Consider the following 17,739-nt stretch of genomic DNA (forward strand, 5'->3'; position numbering starts at 1 on the left):
TCCTCTACCAAAACTTGTGAAATTTCGCCCTACTTTCTGCAATTTTATTCCAGGTCCGTATTGTGCTGAAAAAATTCACACATGTACTTTCATATGTTGTTTGCACGCAGGTAAGGAGGCACGTCCGTCAACAAATCGCAAAAAGAAGATACGGGGAAGAAAAGCCAGGACGTTTTGTTTTCGGAAAGCCAAGTTTGTTCACTCTCGGTCTAAGACTTACTACGCCTTACTCCTTGGGTGTTTTGGTCTGAAATTTTTACCAGAAAATCTTCACTGTGTCTGCTAAGTATTGGCTGATATTTGAGCCCCAGATTTGTCCCATAAGATTGGAAATAAATCTTTTATTAATCACTGCCATGGCCGAAAGGAAGATTCGTATGTGTTTGAAACAATTTGATTTTTTTCGTGGGTGAATACTCATCCGTTTGACCTGGAATAAATTGAAGAATAGAAGTATGATGATTTGATCCGTACAAATACATTGTTGAAATTAATTTTCTTAGCAGCAATTAATTGTCATATGTATCTATTTTGCCTTGTAGGAAATCTCTAAACCAAATGGCAGATAACTTTGGATATCTTTTGAGGTTATGGTAATCTACAAAGATTGTTCCAAACCTTGAAATGTACCCTAAATTCCATTCGAAGCTGTCAGTTAAAGACCATGCAAAATATCCTTTCACATTCACGCCATTCCTTATAAAATCAAACAAAAAAGTAATACATTATCATCATATAATTAGGAAGCTTTTTTCTGCCCTTAGCACATTTTGAACATGGTGTAAAGTACTTACTCGATTGCACTTTGAAGATAATAGAGGTGATCATAAAAGTAATCAATTCTTGAAGTATCTGCTAAGGCTTCTTCAAGTGATAGAGTGTGATCATTGAATTCATCTATACCTATATACACAAGTGAATAAATTGTTTCAGTATGAGAAGGGAAAACACATTATATCAATTCTCTCTCTTACTTCAATGATTTAAACTTTCATACATGAAAATTTCATGATTAAACTCAACTGCTACATTACCATTTTCAGTGATGTAGATCAAAGGGTTGTTGTACTTTTTTTTTATATACAGCAACAGATCATGAATTCCTTTTGGACAAACATACAACCATTTTGAAGTAGTCTGCAGAATACAACTTTCATTTTCTTCATTGAAAAACTAATTGAAATGAAGCTTTGATATGTAGTTACAGTTTCAATAAAATGTAATCACAAATTTACCATTTTACCAATAGGTGTTCCATTTCGCTCACCTGTCAATATTCTACATCATTCTCTACTATTAACAAAAATTAACAATATAAATACTTGATTTTGATTCATCAGCTGCAATTTGTGTTGGACCTCAAACATATATATAACTAAATTCCGTCATTTATCTTCTTTCACACGTTAAAGTCTATAATCAATAATGAGATAGATATTAAGGAGCCCTTACTTGTAAGAATAAGAAGAGAATCTGTGAGGTAGCTAGGCCTTGCTTCACTTAACTCAGGTGTATCAGTAGCATAATAAGAAGTATAGTAGTTTAATCCAATAAAATCAAAGGACCCTCTTACAAGTTTGATCTCATCAGCAGAAAACTTTGGTAATCGACTCCCTACCAAAGATTGCAAGGATTTAGGGTATTCTCCAATTGTCAATGGCTCCATAAACCTACAATACAGTAGTTGAATAAATTAGTTATAGAGATTATTAGTTTAATCCTAGCATTATAGTTGAGTAGATAATGAGTATTTATTGTAGGATTTTTCATCTGAATAACCTGTCATGGATTGGACTGCTCTTTTGGTGTTCTTCATGATAAGTTTTGTGTTCTTATCTGACCACTATATCAAGCTTTTGTCCCTTTAGTCAGACTATATATGTCTCTGACTAATCATAAAATGAAAGTAATTTCTCTAAGTACACACACATTCTATAACGTTCCAGAGTTAAATTGTTATGAGGAAAACATATTTCTCCTACAATATATTGACTTAAAATGAAAAAATAAGTTAGAATCACTATCATACTGTAGTTGAGCTCCACATAAGAATTTAGGTTCATAAAGTAGTTACCATCCAAACATAAAATCAAGGGCTCTTTCTGCAGCAAACTGATCGGACTCTGTATCATAGAGTGGTACTATCCAATGACATGACAGTGATATCCCATCACACCCTTTTGAGACACCTACATACATGAAGCAAAATTTAAGTTTAGGACTAGTTTATTATGACTCTTTGATTGAATAAGGAAACCAATACACTTATTTTGATTGCATTTCAAAATACAAAATTTGTAATTGAACCTGATATTTTGTCTTATAGACATTGAAAGCAGCCGCATGAGCAAGTAATTGATTGCAACTCACTGTGTAGGGTTCAATGGCTGAATCACCATCAGTACAAGATAAGTTTTGCCAGGTTGAACAAATTCTAGGTGGTGAAATAGCATCAGCATACCCATATTTACTAAAGGTCCATGGTTCATTTAATGTAATCCAATGTTTTACCCTGTCTCCAAATTCTTTAAAACAAAGTTCTGAAAATCTTGAAAATCATTCCTAGATAATGGTAAAAAAAAGTAGATATCAGTTAAAGTATGTTTACACAAATAATATATTTTGACTATTAAATATAAGAAATGTGAATTACACTATATCAAGACTTAAAAAACCATCATATTCGTAATGGTCACAAAGGTTTAAGACCTGCATTATGCCAACTCTATCGACATCTTGCAATGCCAACTCCAATCTGTTGGCATAAATGTGTGTAACCTTTCAACATCATGTACACTTCCAAACTCATCAAAATATTCTACATAATTGTTTGCAAATGTAAAATGACGGGTTGTTTTGGAATACCTTTTGCTTTGTCAACTCCCAATCTGAAACAGACGTCCTCACAAACATATTTTGCCAGATCGGTCATGCATGACAAAACATGTTTTATAACTGTTTGATTGTTGAAAGAAAGACCTCGATAATAGATCATTAAAATATTGTTCACCTGTATCTTCTGGACTCTTCTTAGCATGTTTATGACATTGTACAAAATTTTCAGCAATCCACTCCACAATTGAATTAAGCACTCCTTATCAAACTCATAATCTTTATGAAATAACGCACAATAAGCAATCTCTTGAGATGGGAGGGAAGATGGTTATATCTCAGTGATAAAGCAAGAATAACATCACTATCCTATAATTCCCAAATTTCACATTCTAATACATTTTTCCATTCTGAAACGGATGATTTATTCCATAGCAGTCTGTATTTGGTTGAGTATCATTTTGAAATACATGTTTTGCAAACAACTGCCAGCAATAGTCTTCTTGTAATTCCTTCAGGTGGTGTTCTTCTGAGTGCATGGGGAGAGCAACTTTCTTACTGCGTGTGGTCACAAGAATCCAACTTCCATAAGCCCTAGAATCAAGAGTTTTCTGCATTTGTTCCCATCTAGACCTTGTAGAGAAGCCAGCCTGTGAAATGCAACCTGAAGGAAAGCAGAGAGAAGAGCAGCACCAACCAACTCTGCAGCCATGGTAGGAACTCGGAAAGGGAGTAGAGTAGATGAATGAAAATTGCAGCTAGTGGCAATGGCTCAGTGCAGGGTTAATGTTCTGAGTCAATTGATCTTCTTTAATGCTGCTGAATCAACATAATCATCTTTTTCTTTGATTCCCAATCAATCAATAATAATGGTCAATTTTGGTGGAAACTAGTCAATAAATAAACCCAAATGATATAACATTGCGTTTATATCTGAAAACACCATATTATATATGACAAAGAGATTGATTTTAAATTTAAAAGTATTATTAACTAAAAATATAATATGATATTAAAACAAAAATACAAATAAACACAATTTTAAAATATATTAAAAACATAGAATTTATTTAAGGTTTATAAGTATTGCATTTATATTTCCTAATTAAAATGATGGAGGGTGAATGGTTACAAACTTTCTGCAGCACTACCAACAAAAGAGAAAAATAGTTGATACACAATCAAAACAAAAATAAATTGTTGCTCACCAAAACCACATTATTTAAAATAGTTCTCTATATATCTAGGCGTTGAATGTGAGCAATCTTTTCCCAGTCTTGGCCTCCTTCTTCGCAACGCTGTTTGAGCAAAGGACACTTGTATATTTCAAGATATGAAATTGATTTTGGAAGACCCTCCTTCGGTAAGCGTTGGAGGTTGCGGCAGACCAAAAGTCTGAGTGATTGAAGGGATGAGAGTTGATGGAGACCCTTGTAATCCAGTTTTTCTAGATTTGTACAATGAGAGATGGTTAGAGAAGTAAGAGAGAGTGGAAGCAAACCTTCAACAGGAAAACATTTTGCATCCACTTCTTCAATGCTCAACCTTTCAAGAGAAGAACTGTGTACGATAGCTCCTTTCGGTGAGCCAACAAGTCTAGAGCAGTTATTGATTTTCATCTCTTCTAGATTTGATGGCAAACCTCTGTCAGGGAACGACTCAAGTCTTGGACAGTCTTCTATGGATAGATACCTGAGAGATGGAAGCAGCATATGCATGTTTGCAGGCAATGATTCTAATTTATGGCACCTACTGATTTCCAGATGCTTCAGATGATTATGGATGAGACTCTGTGAAATCATCTGTAAATTACAAATCCCATTTAGTTGAAGGGTCGTGAGTGTTTGGAAGAAATCCAGTGGAAAGATACACAGAGAGACACAGTCATCAGTTATTGACTCCACAATTGAATATATCCGTAACTGATCAAAAGTGTTGGACGACCCTACAATTTCCCGAAATGATGCTTCCATGATGTGCCAACCAATTGTAAGCCATCTCATTGTAGCCAACTCCAACAGCAGCTTTCCACAGTCATGTAGTTTTAAATATATTGCCCTGGGAGCGCAACCCTCAAGTTGTTGGCAGTCTTCAATTTGTAGTCTTTCCAAAGGAACATCTGGCAGCTGTCCTTTCAGCTTCGGACAATTTCTTATGGAAAGCTGTCGTAGACATGGAAAAGCACCTGTAAGAGCTTGGCACTCCCATTTTTCCCATTGACTCATATTGGAGAACTCCAATGTTTCAAGCGATTTAAATGAACAAGAGTTGTTCCCATGAAAATCACCATCAATTCTCACTATCTCATCAAACCCTGAAATCTCCAGCTTCTTCAGAAATGGCAAAAGACCAAGCGGAGGAAAATGTTGGCAACATGTACATTTCATCAACGCTAAGGACACCAGATTCAGTAACGAATTATCGAGTAACCAATTTGGAAGTTGTTTACCAACATATTTCCTTACTGTTAACTTCTTCAAGTAGTTTGAAGGTCGTAGATTCTCAATTACATCCCCAACTTTGGTTGAATCAACAGAGGAGCTGCCCATAATATTCCATTCTAACTGTAGCTCCACAAGGTCTGGTTTGTTCTTCAAATCTGCTTCTAATGCATAAGAGGGATTCTCTATATTCTGCAGCTCATGAATTGTTAGACTTCCATGGAGATTGAGTTCTCCTAATTGCTGAATACTGAATTCCTTATTTTTCTCAACGTAAAACGAACTCATGGATACTTGGAGATTCTTCCGCTTTCCCAAATATGCTGGCACAATTTTCACTCCAGTTTTCATAAATTCAAGGCATCGCAAATTGTCCAGTTGTTGCAAATATGAGGGAAGCTCCTTCAATCTTGGACAATAGTTCAACTTCAGTATTTGCAACTTGTAGAGTAAACTTATGGAGTCAGGTAGTTTTTCTATGTCAGTAGAAGAGAGATCTAATGAACGGAGATGTTTAAGATTTCCTATAGATTTAGGCACCTCTGTAAGGTTACGACAATGAGACAAAGAGAAGACGCGTATGAACTTAAATTTGGAGAACAAGTCATCTATCGACATCTTACAATACCAAAACCAAAAAAAACTATACATTCCCCGATCAGTTGGCATAAATGTATGCAACTTTTGAGTATCAATCAAACTTCCAAACCCATCAAAATATTTGACACGAGTAGTTGGAAATGAAAAATGACGGCTAGTCTTGGGTATACCTTTTGGTTCATCAACTCCTAACCTGATGCAGATGTCCTCACAAACGAATTTTGCCAAATCATTTAGAAGGTCATGCATGATAAAATGCTTTGCCCCTTCTTTTCCGGATTCTTGAAAGAAGGACCAAGATAACAGATCATTGAAATAGTGTTCTCCAACCTCTTTAGGACTCCTTTTCTGTAGAGGGCTTTCTAGAAAATTTTCAGCCAACCACAGTTGAATTAAACACTCCTTGTCAAACTCATAACCTTTGGGAAACACCGCACAAAAAGCAAAGCATTTTTTCAGATGAGAAGGAAGGTGGTGATAACTCAGTCTTAAAGCAGGGAGAACATTACTTTCATTTTCTGAAAAATCCCATATCTCACTTTTCATAATGTTTTCCCATTCCCAAAAGGATGATTTATTGTGTAATAGACTTCCCATTGTTTTCAAGGCTAAAGGAAGCCCATTACATTTTTCAACTATCTTCTTACCAATCTCCATGAACTCTGGATCCGGTTGAGGACTACCACTTTGGAATGCATGTTTTGCGAACAGGGCCCGACAATAATCTTCTTTTAATACCTTCAAATGGTGTTCTTCTGACCGCATGGCAACAGCAACCTTCTCACTTCGTGTAGTGACAAGAATCCTACTTCCTTGGGCCCCAAAACGAAGAGCTTTCTGCACTTGTTCCCATTTAGATTGGTTTTCGTTCCAATTGTCATCCAAAACCAGAAGAAATTTCTTCCCCGTCAATTTTTCTTTCAGTCTTCTCTGAACCACTTCCTGCTGTATACTATGATCAGTTGAACCTGTAATTGTGTCAAGAATTGCTCTTGATACATTGAGAACATCAAATTCTTGTAAAACACTGACCCAAGCTTTAATATCAAATTTACCTTCAATCCTTGGGTCATTGAATACATGTTGAGCAAGTGAGGTCTTACCCAATCCACCCATGCCCAGAACAGAAAGTATAGAAAGGTTGCTGTGAGTGTCAGATGTGAGCCAGTTAAGGACAAATTCTTTGTCATCATCTCTGCCATAAATAACACTTTCATTTGGCAAGGATGTATATGTTAATTTACTACTCGATCCTGATCCAACCCCAACACCACTAGTCTTTTTCAAACCTAGAAATTCGCTTTGGGTTGCAAGATCTTCTAGGTCCTCAATGACTTGTTCCATCTTGGATTCAATTTCATTTTCAAAGAAAGTGACAAAAGAAGATTTGAGGGAATTCCACACCTTGTTAGTAGCACTCTGAGACTCAGCTTCCACTTGCCGGCTTTTGGAGAGTTCATAATCAATTTCTTCCAAGAGATCTTCTGCATCAAACACAACATCTTTGGCCCTGAGAAGCCAATCTCTCACACGTGGATCTGTGAACTGCTTTTGCTCTGCATCAAAAGCCACAGCATCAATGGCTAGGAGTTTCATCTTCAAGTCGCTGAGTTGCTTCTTTTTGTGTTTTCTTGCACGAAATATGTCGACAAAACGGGAAGCCAAAGTGTCAATAGTCCTCTCGATGAAAGTAGAAAGAAGAGCACCAGTAACCATTTCTGCTGCCATGGTAAGAAGAGGAAAGGGAGTGGATGAATGAAACTGAGTAATTTGGTGTGAAGCTTAGGCCTTTGATTGGGTGCAGTGCAATGGAAATAATAGTTAGCCAATAATGATGGTCAATTTCGGTGGCTAACTAATCAATAAATAAACCCAAATCATCTAACATTGCATGTATATATTTAGAAATAACATTGTAAAGGACAAAAAGAAATTGATGTTGCAGTAAAGTATAATATAACTGCAACTCATTACATGAATAATTAGATTATAACTAAGTATGATGCAGCTGCTATATAGTAGTAGATTAAAGTATGAGGCAGGTAACAGCAGTGTATTATAATAATGAGGAATTTTATGCATGGTTGCTTAAAGATGGTTCTGAAGTGCAGATAGTGGCAAGTTCTGACGAAATGAGTGGTAATGAGTTATTTTATGAATGATTGCTTTATTTTAAGGTTGGTGAGCATAATTTGTTTGTGATGGCCTAAGCCAATAATAATTATAAATTTCAGCCACAAACTAACAAGTAAATAAATCCAAGAAATCTAACATTGTGTGAATATTTGAAAACACCATATAGTATTGGACAAAGAGAAATTGAGTTTGCAGTAAAATATAATATAACATACCTGCAACTCTTTCCATATAATGCAACTCATTTCATAATATGCAAATAAAGTTACATTAATTGGTTAACATTCTCTTCATTTCAAAGGGAAAACCACATAATCAAAATTCTGTTGTCCATATAACGTCTTTCAATAATATTTTACAAAACTTCTTCCTTAACCTCCATTTTCCCTTTTAACTCCTTATTTTAAGTTTCAAAAATATTTTAACTCCCCACTTTTTTATTAACCTCCACACTTCCTCTAACTCTTATTTTGAGTTACTAACCCACAATCCTTTTGGGAAGGAATTCTTTTCAGAGAATAGGAAGAAGGCAAAAGTAACAGAAGTATCATTCTTTCTATTCCTAATTCCTATGTTTGCTCTCTAACGCAAGTTCCCTTCTATCTGAAAAGGCCGAGCAAATTAAAACAAATACCATCATAGTGCCGGGGAGATCCAACGGGTCATGAAGAGCTCCGACGAGGTCATGAAGGTTGAGCTTTTGCTTTCTTTCGCTTCCCCTTGAACATCACAGTTCCCCATGTAGAGCTCTTCCAAGCTTGTCAACCTCGATATCACGTTGCCAGGAATTCCTCCTAGTGTTGAGCAATCAGTCAAATCTAGCAACCGAAGATTACTTAATCCTCCTATTTCTGCAGGGAGCTCTTTAAGCTCAGATTTCTCCAAGCTGAGAATCTCTAAACTTGTGATTTCTCCAACAGTTGCTATGTCTTCCAACATGCACTGAAAGTGTGGAACAGGGAGGTTTTTGGGAATCTTCATACTACGAAGAGTAGGATTCTACAGGAGTTGGAGGTTCTAGACGGCAGAGACTGTAATGGGGGTCTAGAGGAAAGCGATAGAATCAAAAGAATGGAGCTGACAAGCCATTTGGTAGAGAATGATAAAAAACTTGAGTCTCTTATATGCCAAAAGGCTAGAACAAATTGGTTTAAGAGTGGAGATTCGTGTACTAGGTTTTTTCACTCATCTTTGAGGTGGAGAAGACTTAGGAACGAAGTGAAGGGTGTCCAGGTGGGGGACCGATGGTGTGAGGAACCGGGAACAGTCCGGTTGGAGGCGAAAAAGCTGTTTGAAGCCAGGTTCAATGCTACGAAAGATCTGGGGGTGAGGTTGGATGAGGTTGAGTTCAAGACTCTAACCTTAACGGATAATGAGGGGCTGGTGGCTGGTTTCACTGAGAAAGAGATTAAGGATGCTGTGTGGCAGTGTGATGGATCAAAGAGCCCAGGCCCAGATGGGTTCAATTTTAATTTTATCTGGAAAAGTTGGGACTTTGTGAAAGAGGAGTTAATGGTAACAATGGCCTCTTTTCAAGCAACAGGGAACATCCCGAAGGGTTGTAATGCTTCATTCATTGCACTTATCCCGAAGGTGAGGGACCCCGCTATGCTGGAGCAATACAAACCCATATCTTTGGTGGGTGTCATTTATAAAATTTGTACCGTCCCGTATCCGGGCGTTGACAAAGTCAAGGTCAAAGTCAACACCAGGAGTCAAGGTCAACACAAGGCGTCGCCTAGGTGAAGAGACGCCACGTACCAGTGTCGCCAAGAGGAAGCGTCGCCAAGGCAAGGCGTCGCCTAGGTGAAGGCGTCACCCAACCAGGGCGTCGCCAAGATCAAATATTACTAAGGCAAGGCAATCACAGTGTGGTTCCCCGATACCCATGGATAGGAAAGACCATGGAGGGAGCGACGCCGTGGGAAGGCCTCAGGTCCCGATGACCCGGGGGAGTGATAAAGAGAAGAGAAAGGTGGCTTCAAGGCCATAGTAACAACACCAGTGTAGGGTAGCCTGACTCGTGAAGTACCCCTGCCGCCCCAGAGACGCCTTTGGGACAGATACGACTCAAGAGGAAGGTCACGCCCAGGGTAGCCGGGTGCAGGGTGCGAGAGGAAGGCAGATACGCTCTCAAAGTGAGTGACTAGATGATTGGGGGCATGAGTTGGCACCCAAAAAGTCACCCCTTGCGTAGTAGCACTCCCAAGCAGGAGGACTCACACGTAGAAACGTCCCCGGATGGGGCCATGGCGCTGTGAGTCCCTCCACGAGTACGACAGCCAGGTCAGAATAGAAACACCCTTTAGCCAGGTACCAGGTAATTAAAGTCATTTAATACAGTTTCTGTTTCGAGCGTTTAAGGTACTATAAAGGCTCCCAAGCGTTTCAACGTCTTAAATGCGCTACGTTTTCTAATTAGACACGCTGATTGAGTGCGTTACGTTTGTGATTAAAAGCGCTTTAAGGCGCTTTAAATGCTTGGGTAGTTTAAATAGCGCTGAGAATGTTGGGAACGGGGTTGGGACTTTTGGCAAATTTTCCAGAAACTCTTTAGTTGCTTGCTCGAGCCTTGAGGTTACGCACAAGGGACTAGGGAAAGATCTTTGCCAAAAGGAGAAAATATACACTAGACACAGTTCCTTTTTTACCACCTTCAGAGTGCCATACGCGGTGCTCCGATACGGAGGTGCATAGTTTTTGGTGTTTCTTGCTGGCTGACTTGAGCGTCGGAGTGCAAACGGCCGCTAGGGCGCCCCTTTGTCTTTTTTTTGCAGGAATCCACAGGTACCCAAGGGAAAGGAGTCCCTAGCTGACGGTTGAGGTCGCGCACGAAGACGTCCCAGGTCAACCGGACGGAACAAAATCATTACAAAGGTGTTTGCTGGAAGATTGAAGAAGGTGTTGCCTGCGATTATTGATGAAAGCCAATCAGCGTTCCTTAAGGGTAGAGGGATCTTGGATAGTGTTCTGATGGCTAATGAAGTGGTGGAAGACCTCAGAAAGAAGGGGAGAAGCGGTATTTGCCTAAAAGTGGACTTTGAGAAGGCCTACGACTCGGTTAGATGGGATTTCCTTTATGATATGTTACACAAATTGGGGTTCCACAATGTTTGGATTTCGTGGATCAGAGGGTGTCTGGAATCTGCTACTGTGTTAGTCTTAGTGAATGGGAGTCCTACGGAGGAGTTTAAACCTTCTAGAGGGTTGCGACAGGGTGACCCCCTGGCACCCTTCTTGTTTATAGTGGTAGCTGAAGGACTTGCAGGGTTAGTAAGACAAGCGTTGAAGGTTAATTTGCTTACGGGCCTTAAGATAGGAAGGAATGAGGTGGAGATGTGTATGTTACAGTTTGCGGACGACACTCTCTTTCTGTGTGATGACACCTTTGGAAATGTGCTAACCTTGAAGGCCATTTTGAGGGGCTTTGAGCTAGCCTCAGGTCTGAAGATCAACTTCCATAAGTCAAGGTTAGCAGGCATTAATGTACAAAGCAGTAAGATAGGGTGTTTCACTAAGACGTTGAATTGCATTCAGATGGAAGTACCGTTCAAATATTTGGGTCTGGAGGTGGGAGGGAACCCAAGAAAGAAGCAATTCTGGAAACCAGTTATAAGCAAGTTGAAAGCAAAACTCAGTGTTTGGAAGGGGAGATTTTTATCCATGGCAAGGAGGATATGCCTAATCAATTCTGTTTTAACCGCAATTCCTTTGTATTACCTCTCTCTTTTCAGAGTACTGGCTTCGGTGTGTAAAAGGATTATTAGTATTCAAACAAGATTTTTATGGGGCTGGGGGAAACTAACCAAGCCAATTGCTTGGGTTAGCTGGAATGATGTTTGCAGACCAAAAGAGGAGAGAGGGTTGGGGTGTAGAGATATACGCTTGTTTAATCAAGCTCTACTAGCCAAGTGGAGATGGAGGTTTCTTTCGGAGGAGAACGGAAGATGGAAGATGCTGTTGGATTCTAAATACAACATGGGGGATGGAAACAGTCAAACACCTGTCAAATATCAATCTTGGTGGTGGAGAGACCTCGCTAAAGTATGCAAGGTTGGCGGAGGAAGAGGGTGGTTTCAGGAAGAGCTAGGTTGGGATGTAGGTTGTGGTGACAAAGCAAAGTTCTGGGAGGATGTATGGATTGGTAGTGTCGATCTTAAGTCCTTGTTCCCGCGCTTATACTCTTTATCTTTAAACCAAGGTAAAGCAGTGGGGGAGATGGGTGTATGGGATGATACGGAGTGGAGGTGGGACTTGAGGTGGAGGCGTGACAGATTTGTATGGGAATCATCTCTGGAGAGGGACCTTATTCTACTTCTATCAAGGGTCATTATGAGAAAGAATGTCCAGGATATCCAGGTTTGGGGGAAGGAGATACCGGGGCTGTTTTCGGTGAGCTCGGCGTATGAGTGTCTATCTAAGCATGGTAGAGGGAACAATGTCGAAGTGTTTAAGCTTCTGTGGGAGGTGAAGGCCTTTCCAAATGTATTGGTAACTGCCTGGAGGGTGTTTAAGGGGAGAATCCCCACTAGAGTGAGTTTGAGCCGGAGAGGAATGATATTGAACTCAACAGTGTGTCCCTTGTGTCTGCTACAGGAAGAGACCTGTCAACATCTCTTCATGGATTGTAAATATGCTCAACAGGTATGGTCTCAATGCCTTCAGTGGGTAGGCATTTCTTTTGTGGAGCATCATGATCTTAAGCGGCATTTCCTAAGTTTCCACTTGTTTCAAGTTAGTAACAAGCAGAATAAGATCTGGAAAGGGGTCTGGGTTAATGTTATTAGAAGTATATGGGACCAAAGGAATCTGATTACCTTTCATCAAGGGGTGGTAGATGCAGAGGAGATATTCCAGAGGGCCCAACTTAAGTCTTGGATGTGGCTGAAGCATAAAGCCCATTCGTTTTCTTATTCTTTTACAGATTGGATTTTCAACCCAATTATCTGCATTAAAAGCTGCTAATGTTTCCTGGTTTTGGGTCTCCTGAAGAAGCTGGTTTTTCTGGTTGGTATCATGTGAAGGTTATGGTTCGGTTGGAACCTGTGATGGTGATGGAGTGAATCCCTTGGGGTTGCTGCTGTTACCTGCATTGGGGTTGGTCGTGTAAAGGTGGACTGGTTGGCTGGTTGGACTGCTATATTTCGTATGTGTAGGGGGGTCGGTGAAGGAATGAAGGTTTCAATTGGAGAGGGTGTGATTAGAAGGGTGCCGTGGGGAGCAGCTTGGAAAACTGGTGAAGAGTGTTAGGATTTTTTAGGTGCTGTTGTGCTGTTCTTTGGAGTGCAGTTTGGTGTTGGGTGCTGTTATTTTATTGGTTCTGTCATTTGGTTCTTTTATAAGTGATGGTTTGGGTTTGACATTCCCTTTTGTAGACTTAGGGTTTTGGTTATACTTTCTTTTGTGGAAGTGTAACTTTGTGGCTGTGGTACACGGGTTGGGATACCCCTTAAGTATCCCCTTAATTTTATTATTGCTGATAAAAAAAAAATGAAGGTTGAGCTTGAAGAACGTCAAGGTTTGGATCTACACAAGAGTAACAACATCACAATCGAAGGTTGTTCGATTTGGACACAGTGGAAGAATTAAGGAGCAAGGCAATAATACAAAAAACAACTCAGAAAATGAGATTGGAGGCAAAATACTTGAGCAGGGTATGTCCAACAGAATTCAGAGAGATAGATCTGGTATTAAGGAAAGCAGGAGAATCAAATATGCATAGCAAGTTAGCACCAAAATGGATCAAACCTTATCAAATTCGAGAGGTGATCGGAAGAGGAGCATATCGATTGAAAATGTTAAATGGTGGACTCATACCAAGAACTTGGAACATGACTAATCTACGTTTTTATTACAGTTAATTAAACATTTGTGAAATATCTGTTGGTTTGTTTAAGTTGAATTTGATACAGTTTAATTTGTTTAAAAATTCATGTTTCTTGGAAATAAGATCGTTTATTCAGTATATTACAACATGGTGTGTACAAGTTTGTAATTCACAGGAGATCAGCCTCGGTCCTTTGAAAAACAAAAAAACCATGTAAGGGTCTTAATACAAAAACCATGTGTGGGTTCTTATCCTGCACGGTATGTAGCACAATTGTCGCTTCCTTGTGAATGAAGAACCAAGCATGAATGCCATAAGACAAAAAATAGTTGAGAGTCGAGAAATAAAAGAAAACCGGGAATGATCTCGGTCTAAAGCAAGGTACGAGGACTGCATAAAGCATATCATTATTCATAAATTATCTGTGTAAGTCATTCCAATTCGAATTTGCTTAAACATAAAGCATATCTTAGTGTATGAAAATTATAGTATTTGTTCAGAAGATGAGCAGGATCATAAACATGTTTGTTAAATAAGAGAGGTGGGATCATGGAAGAGACTAGTGGAATATATATACGTAGAGGCAATTCATTAAGCAGTTGCTAAAACAAAATATAAATATAGTAGCTCATAGTTAAAGTGTTTCTAAGAGTTTTTCAAGTTAAGACAGTAAAGAACTGAAAGTCATTGATCAACACTTTTGAAGGGATCAAACGTGGACGTATCCAGATGAGGGTAAAGAACGTGAAATTGCTCAAGTGCTCCATTGAAACCTTCGACAAAGCACCGACCACTCTCATCTTTGACAGTTTCCAAGGCAGTATTCAGGGTCGATATCTTGCCTTGGAGCATGTTCTCTGTAGACTCCCAAGCCCAATTTGCGGCTTCACGTTCATCGATGGTCCTTTGAAGTTTGGCAAGGGCATCGTCCCTATCTTGAGCCATTTCAGAAAGCTTGGCTTCAAGCTGAGCGACCTTCAGATTGGCGTCTTCAAGCTCTTTCTTGGATTTTTGAATTTCCTCGACTTCGTGTTTCAACTGATTCTGAACCATTCGATCAAAGGTAGAGAGGATTTCGGGCCACGAGGACTTCTGGCTTTGGAGAACAAGGGCATTGTCTCCTCTTTGACATGACCACGTGGAAGATGAGCCCTGATGGTTGGAAGCTTGCTCCTGGTGCAAGTCAGTATAGTAAGCAGAAGGGCGATTGGGAACAAGACGTTTTGTTTCGAAGGGCACGATGGCTGTCTTTTCGGAGTCGACGGCAGTAGGAGCGGTATTGGTTTTTTCCTTGATTTGATGTTCTCTTAATACCGGCAGGAGGTGCTTTTCTGATCGCATGGTAACAGAAACCTTCTCACTACGTGTAGTGACAATAATCTTACTGCCTTGGCCTCCGAAAAGTAGGGGCTTCTGCACATCTTTCCATTTCGATCGTCTTTCGTTCCCAACGTCATCCAAAATGAGAAGAAATTTCTTCCCTGTTAATTCTTCTTTCAGTCTTCTCTGAACCACTTCCTGCTCTATACTATGATCAGTTGAACCAGTAACTATGTCAAGAATTGCTCTTGATACATTGAGAACATCAAATTCAAGTCGAACACTCACCCAAACTTTAATATCAAAGTCAATCCTTGGGTCATTGAATACATGTTGGGCAAGTACAGTCTTACCCAAACCACCCATGCCCATAATAGAAAGTATAGATAGGTTTTTGTGAGTGTTAGATGTGAGCCATTTAAACACAAATTCTATGTCTTTATCTCTGCCATACATAACACCTTCATTTGGCAAAGATGTATATGTTAATTTACTACTTCATCCTGATCCAACACCAATACCACTAACCTTTTTCAAACCTAGAAAATCGCTTTGGGTTACAAGTTCTTCTAGGTCTTCAATGACTTGTTCCATCCTGGATTCAATTTCATTTTCAAAGAAAGTGACAAAAGAAGATTTGACAGAATTCCACACCTTGTTGGTAACAGTCTGAGACTCAGCTTCCACTTGGCTTTTGGAGAGTTCATACTCTATTTCCTTTAAGAGATCTTCTGCATCACACACAACATCTTTGGCCCTGAGAAGCCAATCTCTTACACGTGGATCTGTGAACTGCTTTTGCTTTGCATGAAAACCCACAACATCAATGGCTAGGAGCTTCGTCTTCAAGTCGCTGAGTTGCTTCTTTTTGTGTTTTCTTGCACGAAATATGTCGACAAAACGGGAAGCCAAAGTGTCAATAATCTTCTCGAGGAAAACAGAAACAAGAGCATCGGTAACAGTTTCTTTCATGGTAAGAAGAGGAAAGGGAGTGGATGAATGAAACTGAGTAATTTGGAGTGAAGCCTATGCCTTTGAATCGGTGAAGTGATATGTAAATAACAGTAACAACCTATTCTTTTTAAAGATGCCTTTGAAAGCTACTGGCTAACTAATTAATGAATAAACCCCAATCATCTAACATTGCATTGCATGTATAAACTTGGAAATAACATTGTAAAGGACAAAAAGATGATGTTGCAGTAAAATATAATTTAACTGCAACTTTAAACAAAATATTGTTTTTTGGCACCTTCACCAGAATTTTCACAATTAGTCTAAAATCAAAAAACTTTTTCCGGATAATTTAATCTTATTAGCATCTTTCAACAACAATTTATTTGAGTATTTTTTAATTGGTCATTGTTTGGACTTCCTTGTTAAATTTAATAATTTTATGCCATAAATATTAGTATTTCCTTCATATTCTTCTTTCAAGTAATCTTTAATTTGTTTGGACGATTTGAGGTTCTTGATTTTGGTAAAAAAATATTTTTTCAAGAACTTCAATTAAAGTTTTGTAATTTATTGAATACTTATTTTGAAAAGAAAAATATTATTAAATACTCAAATTAAAATCATTTCTGTCATGGTAAGAATAGTAAAGGGAGTGGATGAATGAAAGTGAGTAATTTGGAGTCACTAGTAAAAAAGGTAGATTAATGACGGTTAAAATCAACATTTAAAGACGGTTCCAGAACCGTCGTTATTATCGGCGTCGTTAAAAGGTTTAGTTTTTCACGACGGTTCTGGAACCGTTGTTAAAACCCCTACTTATAACGACGGTTCTCCCACAACCGTCGTTAAAGGTGACTTTTTTTTATTTTTTTTTAAAACGCACGGGGTCGCTGGAACGGTCAAGGTCGCGGTTGCAGGAGGTGCGGTCGGCGCGCGATCGCGATGCGGGGTCGCGGTCGCGGGCGGTGCGGTGTGGGGTCCCGGGCGGCGCGCAGTCGCGGGTTCGCGCGGGTGGTGCGGGGTCGCGGGCGGCGCGCGGTCACGGGTTCGCGCGGGCGGTGCGGTGCGGTGCGGGGTCGCGGGTTCGCGCGGGCTGTGCGGTCGTGGTGCGGGGGTCGCGGTGCGGTGCGGGATCGCGGGTTCGCGCGGGCTGTGCGGTCGTGGTGCGGGGGTCGCGGTGCGGTGCGGGGTCGCGGGTGGCGCGATCGCGGGTGGCGCGGTCGCCATGCGGGGGTCGCGGTGCGCAGTCGCGGCAGGGGTGCCGTCGCGGTCGACGCGGGGTCACGGGTCGTGCAGGCGGTGCGAGGTTTAGGGTCGCGGTGCGGTCGAGCGTTAGGGTTGCGGTCGCAGGTGGCAGTCGCAGTTGTGAGAAAGAAGGCAAGTTTTCTGAATGAAAATGGGAGAGTGTGAAAAGTGTTTAAAAAATTTGAGTGTGAAAAAGAAGCTTTTAACGACGGTTCTGGATGAACCGTCATAAAAAAAACCAAGCTTTTAACGACGGTTCTGGTTGAACCGTCGTTGTATCTCACCCATGCCACTTTTAACGACGGTTCTGGGTTGAACCGTCGTTAAAAGTCCAAAAAAAATTCGAAAAAATTACAGGATTGCCACCGCCTAGTTTTTAAC

General features: G+C 39.9%; 2 protein-coding genes and 1 pseudogene across 3 annotated transcripts; all 3 read right to left on the minus strand.

The window, feature by feature from the left end:
• Positions 1-418: 418 nt before the first annotated feature.
• On the minus strand, positions 419-3,544 carry LOC137809811 (beta-glucosidase 12-like; annotated as a pseudogene).
• On the minus strand, positions 3,151-7,717 carry LOC137823721 (putative disease resistance RPP13-like protein 1). 2 transcript variants are annotated; one of them, XM_068628972.1, is made up of 2 exons: positions 6,929-7,717; positions 3,151-6,841 (listed from the first exon to the last, which is right to left on the minus strand). In XM_068628972.1, the coding sequence occupies exons 1-2, from the start codon at positions 7,599-7,601 to the stop codon at positions 4,068-4,070; spliced, it is 3,447 nt and encodes a 1,148-aa protein (XP_068485073.1). In that variant the 5' UTR covers positions 7,602-7,717; the 3' UTR covers positions 3,151-4,067. The 2 variants fall into 2 exon arrangements, with proteins under 2 accessions (XP_068485073.1, XP_068485063.1); XM_068628962.1 differs by having other exon boundaries at positions 3,151-7,717.
• A 6,666-nt stretch (positions 7,718-14,383) lies between these two features.
• Positions 14,384-16,224, minus strand: LOC137823748 (putative disease resistance protein RGA3). The gene has a single exon (XM_068629008.1). It carries the CDS (start codon positions 15,610-15,612, stop codon positions 14,521-14,523), a length of 1,092 nt encoding a protein of 363 aa, XP_068485109.1. The 5' UTR covers positions 15,613-16,224; the 3' UTR covers positions 14,384-14,520.
• Between the last annotated feature and the right edge of the window lie 1,515 nt (positions 16,225-17,739).

This window comes from Phaseolus vulgaris, chromosome 11 (genome assembly GCF_000499845.2).
Source record: "Phaseolus vulgaris cultivar G19833 chromosome 11, P. vulgaris v2.0, whole genome shotgun sequence".
Lineage (NCBI taxonomy): Eukaryota > Viridiplantae > Streptophyta > Magnoliopsida > Fabales > Fabaceae > Phaseolus > Phaseolus vulgaris.

Excerpts from the sequence above, each read along its gene's own strand:
- LOC137823721 (XM_068628962.1), bottom strand. The coding sequence starts at position 7,601 with ATGGCAGCAGAAATGGTTACTGGTGCTCTTCTTTCTACTTTCATCGAG.
- LOC137823748 (XM_068629008.1), bottom strand. The coding sequence starts at position 15,612 with ATGTATGGCAGAGATAAAGACATAGAATTTGTGTTTAAATGGCTCACA.